Source organism: Spodoptera frugiperda, chromosome 10 (assembly GCF_023101765.2).
Source record: "Spodoptera frugiperda isolate SF20-4 chromosome 10, AGI-APGP_CSIRO_Sfru_2.0, whole genome shotgun sequence".
NCBI lineage: Eukaryota > Metazoa > Arthropoda > Insecta > Lepidoptera > Noctuidae > Spodoptera > Spodoptera frugiperda.
The window spans coordinates 3,083,469-3,097,103 of NC_064221.1; the positions used below are offsets into that span (position 1 = coordinate 3,083,469).

The following is a 13,635-nucleotide window of genomic DNA, read 5'->3' on the forward strand; positions in this document are numbered from 1 at the left end:
TGGATAATCTACAATATTATTGAACAATACCGCAATACAGGTCGCACACACACAATATTATTGACAATACGTACTTTATTGACAATATTATTGAGTGTGTGCGGCTAGCCTTAAGTAGGTAACTGGACTGCAGCAAGTTTCATTTTTGCGCCTTTTGGTTTTTTAATATTTAGTTTTTTTCGAATGTGTTGCTAATCGTATTGAATAAGGGGCAAGTTTATTACCAAATACCAGAATCTAGACACACTATTGTTCCAGAAATCTAATAAGAGTTGACTGTGTTTTTACCCGACTGCGCCAGAAGGAGGGTTATGTTTTTCGAGAGTATGTATGTATGTATGTATAATTGTTTGGCACGCGCTGCAGCCTTAACGGCTTGATGGATTTTGGCTTGAGTGGTGTCATTGGATTCGTATTTACTGTGAGAGTGACACTGGATATATCAAAATGTAATAAAAAACAAAATGGCGGATTTTTGGCGCCAAATTCGAATATTGCTCACTCTCTAGTCTGAACGACTCGATGGATTTTGGCTTGAGAGGTGTCGTTTGATTCGTATTTACTGTGAGAGTGACACTGGATATATCAAAATAATAAAAAATCAAAATGGCGGATTTTTGGCGCCAAATTCGAATATTTCTCACTCTCTAACCTGAACGACTTGATAGATTTCAGTTTGATAGGGGTCGTTAGATTCGTATTTACTTTGAGAGTGATACTAGATATATAAAAATATAATAAATAATAAAATAAAACTAAAAGAAAATAAAATAAAAAAGGTAATTTAAAAAACTAAACCATTCTATGATACCCATTCTAGATAGCCAGCCCATATGTGCCCTCACTAAGTCTTCATCGTCATAATATTTAGAATGGGTCCCGACTGCTTAAATTTTTCTTGTATTCTTGTTTTAGGGTTTTTTCATTTTCATGTTATAAAGAAACGCAGTCGGGTTTTTTAGTTTTTTAAATTACCTTTTTTTTATAATAAGCAGTAGGCTGCGCGTTGTTGTTGCCTGCGCACGCTGCTGCACGATGAAGAGCCCCTTTGTGACTCGAAACTAGTAGTGCTTTTGTCCATTAATATATGTGAGTTAAGGTAAGCGTCCACATGTCGTACCGCGTACGCATTCCGTATGCGTATGACGTCATCGGTACGCATCGCATGTAGACATTGCCTATGATGCGGTCCGTACGATGCGGATCCGTGGACTCAGTTGTATAAGTTTCTATACAAAGCAAACTAAAATCCATTGCGTGCTATACGTCGTTTTTGGTAAAGAGTCGACTGGTTTGACACTCTACCAAGGAGGTTAATACTTTATGCTTAAAAAGCTGGCCAGTAATAAACACTCTTCTATCAAGAAAACTGAAACGTCATGTCGTGCAATCAAGTTGTCAGTTTTGTACAAATATACAACTATAGATCAATAGAAAAAAATAGTAAAATCAATAACAATGAAATATTTATGTTTGTTACTAGTTAATTATATTCTTGTATTGTTAATTGTTGACCATGTTTCGTGTAAGAGTATGGTTCCCGTGCTCTCGTTGGAACAGACCAGCCCTGCGCCCCCAGCCGCCAATAGGTCGCAAAATCTTAAGGTATGTGATGACTTTTTATCCCCGTAGGGGTAGGCAGAGGTACACATTACGGCACGTAAAGTCACTGTACAATGTACACCCACTTTTCACCATTTGTGTTATAAGTCCCATGTAATAGGGGGTGAGCCTATTGTCATATACTGAGCACATTTCCACATTCCGTCCTATTACTGAGATTAAAAAAAAAAAAAAAACGAAAAATAGCCCAATAATACTTGCTATAAACCTCACGGAGCCCGAGACCTTTCCAACGAATGCAAAACCGTGGAAATCGGTTCGTGCGTTCTGGAGTTATAGCGTCAGGAAGGAAAACCCGACTTATTTTTATATTATAGACTAGCTACTTCCGCGCGGTTTCACCCGCTCTGCTTGGCTCCTATTGGTCATAGCGTGATGTTTTATAGCCTATAGTCTTCCTCGATAAATGCTCTATTCAACACAAAAAGAATTATTCAAATCGGACCGTCAGTTCTGGAGATTAGCGCGTTCAAAAAAAGAAACAAACTCTTCAGCTTTATAATATTAGTATAGATTAAGTTCAATTCCTTCCCCAGTACCTCCCCTTCATAATGCTGATAGACAAAGACATGGACACGAGTGAGTATTGGCGGGAGACGGAGATTCTATCTCTCGTGCGGAACAATGAAATCGGTATAGACTACGACAAATGTGAGCAGACCGCAGCCGAGCAGAGCGTTGTGCGCATCAACAGCTTCAGGACCGTTCGACCTATATGCAGGAATACTATTGGTAAGAAAATGTTTAGTTTTATGATAGAATTACTAGTTACAAAAGTTAGTGGGCAAAAGACAGAGATACTTAGACTATAATATTAGCATAGACGGATCACCTGATTGTAAGCAATCGCCGCCGCCCCTGGACACTTGAAACACCATAGGCCTTACAAGCGCATTGCCCGCCTTTTGGGGGTTTGGAATTTAATGGTTGTTGGGGAATCGGCGATTGGACAGATCGGGAAGGGGGTAATGGGCATTGTTCAAAAAAAATTACCTTGTGTTTTTATTGAATTTTTCGATAATATAGACCATTTAAAGAAACTAATTTGAATATTTTGATAAAAGGATCAGAAACCACGTCAAAAATATTTTTTAAGATTTTCAAATTTTTGATATGGGTGACGTCATCATAAGGCTCAGAACGATAGTATCTGTGCCATAGTGTGGTTGCATTAAAAAAGTACAACTGTCAATAATAGCTGTCTGAATAGAACTGTCAATAATAATAACCTTAAAATAAGCTGTAAACAATAAAACATGTGATAAAACGTAATTTAACATATGATATGGACAATAATGGGACTGATAATATCATAGGAGTCTATTACTTCTGTGGTACTTACATTAAAATGATCTTCGCGACAATACATAGTATAAACTTTGTAATATTCCGCACCAGCTTCTCGACACCACTTCTCTTGTAAGTCTTCCCTATTGCGAACGAAGATTTTGTTTGGACAATTTTTACAATTACTGCTGCAACTTGGAACAAAGCACTTTCTGTATTCCATTTTCACTTTATGCAGAAGAAACTTAGAATTTGAATCTTTGTATTTTTTGTAAACAAAACCGAAACAAACTGACATGACATTTATATTTGACAGTTGTAGGCTTGACTTAAAACTTTTTAATTTTTGAAACATGAGGCAACGATACTAATTTATACGTCCTATTATGACGTCATTTGAAGGACAAGCAAGGTCAACCGTATTTTAACGAAATATCAATAAATAATAAATATTTTAAATTATTAATTAGTCCATAATGATTAGTAAGTCTATTCCTCGAAATGGTTTTTCAATTACGAAATTTTATAAATTATGAACAATGCCCATTGAGTATCAGCCTTCGGTAACCTCATTCACACAACGAAACACTACGCAAGTAGTTTCATGTCGGTTTTTGGTGAGGCCGCCGTATCACTCCGGTCGAGCCGGCCCATTCGTGCAGAAGCATGGCTCTGCCACACTTATTATTATCTATTGGGGTATGCAATTTCAAAATATGTCACCCCTAATCTTAGAATTCCTAATCCCTAAAAAGACCAGACCTTTTGGTGTTGCGAGTTTCCATGAGCTGCTCATTTAGTAGCTTACCTTATCAGGTGATCCATCTGTGGCCAAGTTTGTGTGCCATAAAACATACTAAACAGCTATAAAGAAGTCTGGAAAGGTTCCAATTTTTGGCGTATGTTCATAAATATTTTGTTATTCAGAACTTATACCTCAGCGTCGTAGTTTCGGCGAGACATGCTCTTGCGACAGGTTTCGCCCAGAAGTGTTTAAGGTTAACAATCGGGCTTACATACACCATCATAAGTGTCCATGTGTTACAAGAAGACGGTTCAACGTAAGAAGTGAAACAAAACGAAAGAATCAAATTTTTCGGAGACTTTTTTCACCGCCTACCTCGGATGATGGTCTTGATAGTAAAATTGTTTATTTATCATAATCTTTTTTAATGTGTGTATTAAAGGTGATGTCTATAAACTAGGCCCCTATTAAGTTTGAATTGAATGTAATGTACTTATTAGAGAACTTCTCTCTGATATTAAGTTCGTGCCATAAATGTCTTATAGTCTATTGAAATGTGACATAAGTTTCCCATTTTTTAGAGGACACCATTTTATTTTAGGACATATGGTCATTAGAAACTTCACCCTAAGTTTGTGGAGTCTTTGGAGCCATCCTTGTTCATCGGCCACCATCTGATGATCAGTTTATCATGGTCTCACGGTATGATCTTTCCATAGATTTCACAGTCAGATATACTGGTTTATTCACATGCCACAAAAATAAAATTTCGTCATCTAAAAATGCAATACTCGCTCCTTAATTTGTAATATATCAATGGACCATTGCGAAAATAAAAGTTTAATTTGCTTTCAATACGAAATTTCACATTAATTTATTTACAAACCTATATGAATTACTCTTTGGGATTGCTTAAAGACTAAAGATTGCTCAATATCTATTGAGATATTGAACCTAAAAAGCAAGAATTGAACATTTGAAATAACATGTTGTTATTTTTTCTAGATTACCAGCAGTGCCCTCAATGCCCTCATTTCAATAATCATACTGAATGCGAACTCTTCAGGGACTCTTGCAAGTAAACATATTTTTTTGTTGATGTCGTACTTTGGTAACTCGGTCAGGTATATCCTGAGTAGATACATACATCATAGTATTTTACGAATCTTAATTTTATAATGGTAAAAGTGAGCCCGTCTTTTTGTATAATAACTATCGTGAGACATACTAAACTAACTAAAAAAAATCACGGTTAACTGACGTACATTAATGGAGAAAAGATCTTCTAGTTTCGAGTCATAATTTTAGTTTCGAGTCACAGTTTCGGGGGTTACCGGGGCTCCGGCTCAAATCAAGAGTAGAAACGGGGTGCTTTTTAGTCAGTAAGAGTGATACTCTCTCTCGCCTCACCCCAGGGCGGGAGAAGTAATTGGAAGATTTTTCTCTCTTAAAAAAGGGGGTTACCGGGGCTCCGGCAAAGCAGGAGTAGGAACGGGGTGGTTTTTAATCAGTAAGAGTGACACTCTCGCCTCACCCAGGGCGGGAAATGCCATAAGATGATTTTACACCTTCAAAGATAAAAAAGGGACATGAACAACTGTCCCTATAATAATATATTAACTTGACTAACTGCTACTTACATTTCCTTGTATATAGCATATGATTATCTTTGCAGGGAACGTAGGGTAAGTCCGACGGAGTATCGTACGTACTGCGACCGCAAGTACGGCAAGTGGCGCGCCATGTTCCTGCCTGCTGACTATTCGCAGTGCAGGTGCTGCGACGAGTGCATCTTCTTTAGAGGTAAATAACGAATAATAATTTTAAGTCTTTAAACTGACATGGTCACTAACACTATCATTAGAACTTGCGACGGGATATTTACCATGTTTATTTGTGTCTATGAGTCTATGAGCTCTGTTGCAAGCGCCATGATCATAATTAAGACATAAATAAACATGGTGAATATCCCATCGGAAGTACTAATCAAAAAAGGTTTTTTAATATCCGTAAAGAACGTTAAGAGTGAGAGAGCCGTGCTTCGCCAATAATGAGCCGGCTCGACCAGAGTGATACCACGGCGTCACAGAAAACCGACGTGAAACAACGCTTACGTTGTGGGAGTGAGGCTACCGGAGGCCCAATTACCTACCTCCCTTTCCAATCTTCCCAATTCCCGAATCCCCAACAACCCTTAAATTTCTAACCCCCAAAAGGCATCTATCGTCGATGATTGATTGGCTCATATTGATTGATCATTTCAGAGCTGGATCAATCGTGTGTGGAAGATGAATATAGTTTTGAAACTGAAGAGTTTTTGCCAACTACTACAATAGGTGCGTATGATTGCTTATTTAGGAGATTATAATCTTTTTTTCGAACATTGCCCCACACCTGGACTTTCTCCTGTATCGTGGGTGCCTTTACAAACATACAAGTTCATATACACATGACACTCAGACCAGAGAGAGATATTATATTTAGCCAAAAAACGCTGAAATGTATCTGCGGTATTTTTTGTGCCTAATACATATAATTATGTACAATATCGTATCCGAAGATACGCACGCACTTAAAGTTGCGCAATGAAAATACGTGTTCTGCGTAAAACAAACGAAATTGATGGAGAAAATTGAATTTATTGAAGGTAATAGGGAAAGCGAAAGAAAGTTGAAGGAGAATATTTAGTATTCCATTGTCGTCCCCTTGGTAGGTGGGGTGCTTTTTTTAAGGAAATATTTTAAGTGTGGAAGAGCCATACTTCGGCACGAATAGACCGGAGCGACGACGGGAGTGATACCACGGCCTCACAGACGACCGACGTAAAACAACGCTTGCGTTGTGTTTCGCTGTGTGAGAGAGGTTACCGGAGGACCAATCTCCTTATCTTCACAATCCCCGATTTACCCAACAACTCATAAATTATTAACCCCAAAAGACCGGCAACGGACTTGTAACACGTCTGATGTTGCGGGTGTCCATAGGCAACATATATTTTACGTATGTTGTGAACTCTTAGTCTTAGTACGAGTTTACTTTACGATGGACGAAAACGAAACTAGAGCGCGTTCAGCCCTCTGATTGGCCGGTGCGAAAGAACCAACCAATCAGAGCGCCAAATGCGTGCCCGTTTCGATCTCGTTAAACCTAAAACAAACTCTTACTAAGCGCTCAGAATACTAGGAAAGTGAATTTATCATACACGACCCAGTTTTCCATGAAGGTCAAAGATGAAAGGCATGATTTATACGATGTAATCTCCAGCTCCAGTGCAAGTGTTGGCTGTGCTCCAAAGGCGGATATTAAGCCAAACTTTGCAATAAATGTTGTAGATTTCCGAGCGGGATGTAACCCGTATTGGGGTCACCCAGAACAAGAGTTCCGTGCCCTAAGATGCGACAAAATTCTGCGGAGATGTGAGTTGTTCAACTTTATAAATTCGTCATGTCTGTCTGTCTGACCATCCGTCCGTCCGGCCGTCAGTCCGTATGTCACAGCCATTTATGTGTTTTTTAGCTAATGCCAACGACTTCGCCTGCTTTCCCGTGATTTAAAACGTAGCCTATGCGTTATACCATACCATAATCTACCCCTGTTCACAATTTTATCCCGATCCCTTCAGTTTCTTCGTTTTGACTTGATCAATCAAGTAACAAACTCCAAAATTTTTATGTATTTTGGCATATTTTGCATTGTGTTTATGATTTAGACTTATTTTGTTATATTTTCAGGTGTCCCTGTAACAGTACCGCCGTTACCAAACGAAACGTTTAATATGTAAGCCACTAAAATTTATAAAATCTATGTTAAAATCAATATTACGATAATACGATATTTTTAATCCAGAACTTATCTATAATGGTCTAATACTCAAACGCCATTCAATTTCAAGACCCTCTCAAGAATAGTTCTATCACTACAAATTCCTTGTAAAATGATAGAGATAGCACTATAGTAAAACCTAAAATTGTGTAGCATTTCAGTATTCGGGCGTAAAAATACAGTTTACTTTTTCTTTTTTTTTCGTAGCCGTCGTAGCTTCCGCTACGAAGCCGCTACGAGCGGCGACTGTCCGATCTTCTGTCGTGGCTACGAATGTAAAGGCTCGTTAGTTCCTGAACAAAACTGTGTTCCTGGTGGCTTCCTGCCGGACAAAGACCAATGCAACTGCTGTGGCCGATGCAGTGTATATCATCGTAAGATTTAAAATATATCTGTCCTTTTCTTACTTGTAGAGTTGTTAGGCTAGTGGTTTTGGGAGGAAAAGAGATAGAATTTTGTTCGCTAGAAGATGAATAGATAGATAGATCGTTTAGCTTCGTTTTATTTAAATACATATTTTATTGCTCAGTTTAAGACAATACGCACTTTTTCTTACTGGAAAGGGTTGTAGTGAACAACTAAACAATTGAACATGTCTTTATTTTTTATTAAATTTCGTTATGTAATTTTTTTTAGAATTAAACGAGAAGTGTGCAGAGTTCAAGAAGACTTTTCAAAAGGTCAATGGCACTGTGGAGATTGAGGTAAGAGCTAGTTGATTATGAAGGAATTTGTTTTTTTTTTGCCGAACCCTATGCTGTAGATAACTTAATTAGCTCAGCAAAGTGTTGAGGTTTTGGGTACGGCACAAGATATGCTTATTGGTGTTCAGGTGGAAGAAGAGTTCCTAGAGCCAGGGTGTGATGATGGACTGGTGTGCAGACAGGGTCGTTGCCAGGACATACACACGGTGCGTCCTTCTGTCGGCCCCCGACGGAAGAGGGATGAAGATATTTTAACTAATGGTATTTTATATAATAAATGTCCTCACGACATTTAAGCTAGAATAGAAATCATTTTCACCACTCCTATCTTCTTTCCGTGGGTGTCGTTGAATTGCAATTTTTAACCCGTTATTCAAGCTTAGAGATAAGGGCAAAATGATTTCGAGAAATGCTCTACTAGTTTCAAATCACACTGGGATTCATAAGGATGAGCAATTCATACGCGGTGCGGTGTGGTGTTTCATGCAAAATGAACAAATTATTAATCTAATTTAAAAAAAGGAAGGAGTTTCTTAGTTTGACCTGTATGTATGATGTGTTTTTTTTTTTTTTTTTTGATAGGACCACTCGTAGTTCAGCACGCTAAGGCTGTTGACTACTTAACCGGACTATCCCTAGGGTGGCCTCTAACAAGAAGTTAAGGCCCCCAGCCAGGGCAACTAAAGCTAAGATTAAAAACTATATGACCGCATCACTGAGGGCACCCCCTGTGGGGTTCGAACCTCGGCTCAGCGGGGCCATAAAGGGAGGGCAGCAAGTCGGGACAGGCTGGGTCTGATTATTTAATTAGGGAGTTTATGACTCTACTAGCGGCTCAGCTGCGCGGGCTGGCTCGGATTGCAAAGGACGGGGGGGGTCGTTACCAGGACGTCGCGACGGGCCCCGGCGGCGGGGCCGGAACGTGGAACGCGGTCTGTATCTGTTTTTCCGGAGAGTGCTAGTTTCCCTACGGCTTTCCTGCAAGATGGTGATGGGATCATCGGGCTGGACCAAGGTATGCCTCGGACGGCGAACGCGGGAGATTTGTGAAGGGTATGATGTGTGTGTGTGTCTGTATGTGTGAATCCACGAATATCTCGCGTTTATCTAAACCGATTTTGAAACACGTTTGTTACATTTAAGAGCACTTTTCTAAATATTAAGACTGATGAATTTCAAGAAAGAATTACATAATCTGTTTTTTATTTTACGTTATTATTATACAGAGTTACGAATACGTTTTTATTGTACAGAGCCATGTAAACGTGAGTTGAAGTACTTCAAGAAGAAGTTCGGTCCAGACGGTCACCTGCATTACAACGCGCCACAATGCACTCCGCTTTGGTTATATGCTCCCGTCCAGGTAAACTGTTAACTATTAACTGTCACAAATAAAAATGCACTCTAATAGTGTGTCGATATGGTAGAAAATTCGGTGGATATTTTGATATTTTTATATCTATTGTATAGATTATTTTAAAACATTAGACTGCCTCGTATGTCGCGTGGTCGCAAGTGCGACTGCCGAACAAGGTTCTCGGGTTCGATTCCCGGGTCGGGCAAAGTATTACTGGGCTTTTTTCGGTTTTTCGAAAATTTCTCGGTAGTAGCACGGAGTCTGGAAACGTGCCCGGGATATGGCAATAGGCTCACCCCCTATTACATGAGACTTATAACACAAATGGTGAAAAGTGGGTGTACATTGTATAGCAGCATTACATGCCGTAATGTGCACCTCTGCCTACCGCTTCGGGGATAAAAGGCGTGACGTTGTGTGTGTGTGTGTGTATGTGTGTGTGTGTGTATTAAACAAGTATTTTTAATTTTCTTACCGATATAAATATTATCTATATATTAATTTCGTTCGATTGATTTCATGAATTCTATCCTCATGCTTGCAGTGTCGTCGCTTCGTGTGTTACTGTGCTTTGGAAGATGGCAGCTTCATCGTAGGGATCAAAGTCCCGCGGGTTGAAGTATCCAATATGAATTGCGGTGAGCTTCAAACAGGCCGTGTAGTACACTGTATAGTAGTACAGTACTAGTATTTATAATAGACTAGTGGACCCCGCGCACTATGAAAGAAACTTAGTTTCCCTTTCCCTTACAATAACAAACCCAACAAAATATCTTTATATATATAATTCTTCTGTAAGTGTGTATGTCACTGAACTTCTCTTAAACGAGTGGACCGATTTTGATGAACTTTTTTGTGTGTGTTCAAGGGGATCTGAGAATGGTTTAGATTCACAATTTTGTCCGCTGGACAATGTTTTTTTAATTAGTTTTTAATTTATTAGTAGTTGTTGATTTTGGAATGTTTTACATTGGATCTGACAGACGGCGCTACCATCGCAGTGTCAAATATTAATGACGTTAGATATTGTCATAACATTTGAATAACAATTTTCATCAAAAAGGTCCAGAATGTTTTAGCTTATTAAAAAAAGTTTAAAATTTTCAAATTAAAGACGTGTAGACAGGACAACGTCTGTCGGGTCCGCTAGTATATATATATATATATATATATATATATATATATATCAATATCGGTTCAGCTGTTCTCGGGATTTGCGCTTTCTCAAGTGTACGGAATAGATTTGACAAACAACGAACAGAAGCGCGTCTGATAAACCCAAATTTAAAGCTGCTAACTGTATTGAGATTATGGTAGCATCTCTTATTTAGATGAGGCTCATAGTTCAGCAGTGGACTGCCAAGGACGGTTGATAATGAGCTTATAAGTAAACTACTTACGCCGGAATACTAAAACGACACTCAATTTTAAGTAACATTTAAATATCGTTCCATCTCTTGTCTTTTATAAGGAATTCGTAGCGATAGAACTATTTCTGAGAGTTTAAAATTGAGTGACGTTTGAGTATTTCACTATTGGATTTTCACTTTGAAACTTACAATAAACTACAGATTGCGCTCGTGAGCGGTGTCGCACTGGTTCAGATGTGGAGTGTGATGGCTACGGCAACTACAAGGAAGCCGTGTTCACACCACACCTTGAGGAGTGGAAGGCGCAGGACGAGGGTAAGGAAACATGTGGTTATATGATTGACTGCATGGCTGGGCAACCGGCTTTTTTAGTGGGGGAACATCATCCAATGACTTCTCCCGCCTTGGGCGAGGCGAGAGGGAGTGTCAGACTTTTACTGACTAAAAACCACGACGTTCTCCTTCTTACTTTTCGAGCCGGAGCCCTGGTAAACCCGCTTGGCAGTCCGCAACTCCGGACGCTTGGTAGTCCGCAGCTCCGGACGCTAGGTAGTCCGCAGCTCCGGATGGGCAACTGGCTGCCATGCAATATGAAGCACTCTTTCAGATTGTCAGTATGTATATGTGAGGACCATGTTAGATCAAAGGGTCCCTCAGTATATTAACTTAGTAAGTTCTACCATTTGTGTTGCGCGTTGCAATGTCCGCATTGTTCTCACATATTATATATACAATTATTGATTGGAAATAAGGTAAGCTAACCAAATAAGGCCTACCTTATTTTTGTTACCGCCTAGCTCGTAGGTTTAAAATGACAATGGGCTGATAATTTCAAAATCTTATATTTATTTATTAAACTTTGTAATAATGGAATAAAAATGGCTTTAGAAACAAAAATTACAATTTTGTAAACACAAATAACTAAAGTGTCACTTTGGCCTTATTGGGAACCCTATGTCTTAATAAGGCCCCAATAAAAACTAGTAAGTATTCAACTTCTTAATTATAACAAAACTTGTCAATGCTTATAATAAATGTAATGAGATCTTATTAATTAATTTTGGTCATTATACATCAGGCTAAACGAGTTTCTCATCATGTAATACCAAGTAACATCTTTGAAGTCATCGGTACCCCAGCATCAGCCAAACGAATGAGAATACCTTCTTGTTCTGTAGCCAATTTAGCGACCGACCTAGCTTTCGCGTAGTAGAAACCACTCTTTAGATGATGCGTACTTCTTTGGAAGTTATATCTGGCTGCATCAGCCTACCGGGTAAAACAGGGTGCATAAAATTCGAAGGGTGAATAGATACTATGAAGAATTTCCCGATATCCATTCACCCCTTTTCTGTATCTATTCACCCCGTTTACTCCTTTCTACCATTTTAACAGCGTTTTCCATCTTTTGCAAAATCCATTGGCTTTCTTTTTGACAGAAGCTGGTGATCCGTTTTCTATGAAATTACTGAAAAACAACTATGCCGTAATAAGGCCTACACGTTTTTTTTGTAGGCTTTATTAGGGCATGGCACATAGGTAAACAAAACAACGATTATATGAAATACACCGATATTATAGCTATTTCAATAAGTGAGGAGATGGCTAAATGTATAATTGTCATATAGACAAAACACGGCACGTCGTATACTGATAAATATAAAAATACTAACAGTTTACGCTACTCGAATTTTATAAAAACTAAAGTACGCTCCACGTCGTGATTGTTATCGTCTGTAGGTTCCAACATAATCGCGGCACGGGTTGCTTGCTGTGCTCAAATTAATTAAGTAATGTGCATGCACACTTCTGCAAACTTTGGCGACCATTTGACATCGGGAAGAGGGAAATTTTCAAAATAGGCTTTATTGGGACATAGGCCTTATTTGGTTAGGTCACTATGTTACAGAAACATGAAACTTGTAAACATGTATTTTTTAAAAGAGTAACGTCTGGTGTTTACTTTCGAATCTTCACTTTGGAACGAGCGCCTAGCTTCACTGATGGGCAGACTGACTAACTGACTAACAGACTATTATTTATTTCTTTATTTGTTGATATTTCGAAAGTAGTAGGTAATTTCAGATTTTATTGGAAATATTTTTAATGCGACATACTTTGAGCATTTTAAAAGGCTTACTGTCGCACTCAGAGTCATTTAATGATTAGTTATAGTTCCTTAGTAATAATTTAGTATCGAAAACAATTGCTAAGGACTGGGTTAAGTAACCATTAAATGACTTACAGTACGGCGGTTACAATAATTAATTTAAATTATTCTCTTTCACAGCAGCGTCGGCCACTCCTGTCCCCGTGGCTCCGGAAGACCCTCGTTCCACCCTGATGATGGACCTGACCTCTATGCCGCAATGATTTTAATATAGATATAGTATTCATTCACTATTGACTTTTATTTTACTTTTGTTAGAAACTTTATTTGAATAGAAGTCATTTGGAATTCGAAGCCTGAGACGTGAAAATGTATAGAGATTTCCCAATTCTTATATAAATACTCAGTATCTAAGCAAGGTCAGATTAACCATGTAGGCTGTAGCAGGGAAATAAATAACTATTAGGTATCTTTTTGTATTGCCTACCTACTGATTGTTTAGAGCTTTATGAAATTAACAGAATAAACATAATAAGTGCTTAGGATTTGAGGGTATTCCTCGATTTCCCTGGGATCTCATCATCTGATGCTTAGCACGGTACTAATACTCATGCAAA

General features: G+C 38.6%; 1 protein-coding gene across 2 annotated transcripts; it reads left to right on the top strand.

The window, feature by feature from the left end:
• The first annotated feature begins 1,375 nt into the window (after positions 1-1,375).
• Positions 1,376-13,308, top strand: LOC118277433 (uncharacterized). 2 transcript variants are annotated; one of them, XM_050696273.1, is made up of 14 exons: positions 1,376-1,605; positions 2,160-2,355; positions 4,661-4,733; positions 5,331-5,458; positions 5,920-5,991; positions 6,988-7,071; positions 7,387-7,432; positions 7,685-7,851; positions 8,114-8,181; positions 8,310-8,442; positions 9,435-9,544; positions 10,083-10,176; positions 11,110-11,223; positions 13,199-13,308. In XM_050696273.1, the coding sequence occupies exons 1-14, from the start codon at positions 1,459-1,461 to the stop codon at positions 13,279-13,281; spliced, it is 1,515 nt and encodes a 504-aa protein (XP_050552230.1). In that variant the 5' UTR covers positions 1,376-1,458; the 3' UTR covers positions 13,282-13,308. The 2 variants fall into 2 exon arrangements, with proteins under 2 accessions (XP_050552230.1, XP_050552231.1); XM_050696274.1 differs by having other exon boundaries at positions 13,202-13,308.
• The last annotated feature ends 327 nt before the right edge of the window (positions 13,309-13,635 follow it).

Excerpts from the sequence above, each read along its gene's own strand:
- LOC118277433 (XM_050696273.1), top strand. The coding sequence starts at position 1,459 with ATGAAATATTTATGTTTGTTACTAGTTAATTATATTCTTGTATTGTTA. Across the intron at positions 8,443-9,434 it reads TGAAGATATTTTAACTAATG|AGCCATGTAAACGTGAGTTG; the intron begins GTATTTTATATA and ends TTTATTGTACAG. Across the intron at positions 11,224-13,198 it reads GTGGAAGGCGCAGGACGAGG|CAGCGTCGGCCACTCCTGTC; the intron begins GTAAGGAAACAT and ends TCTCTTTCACAG.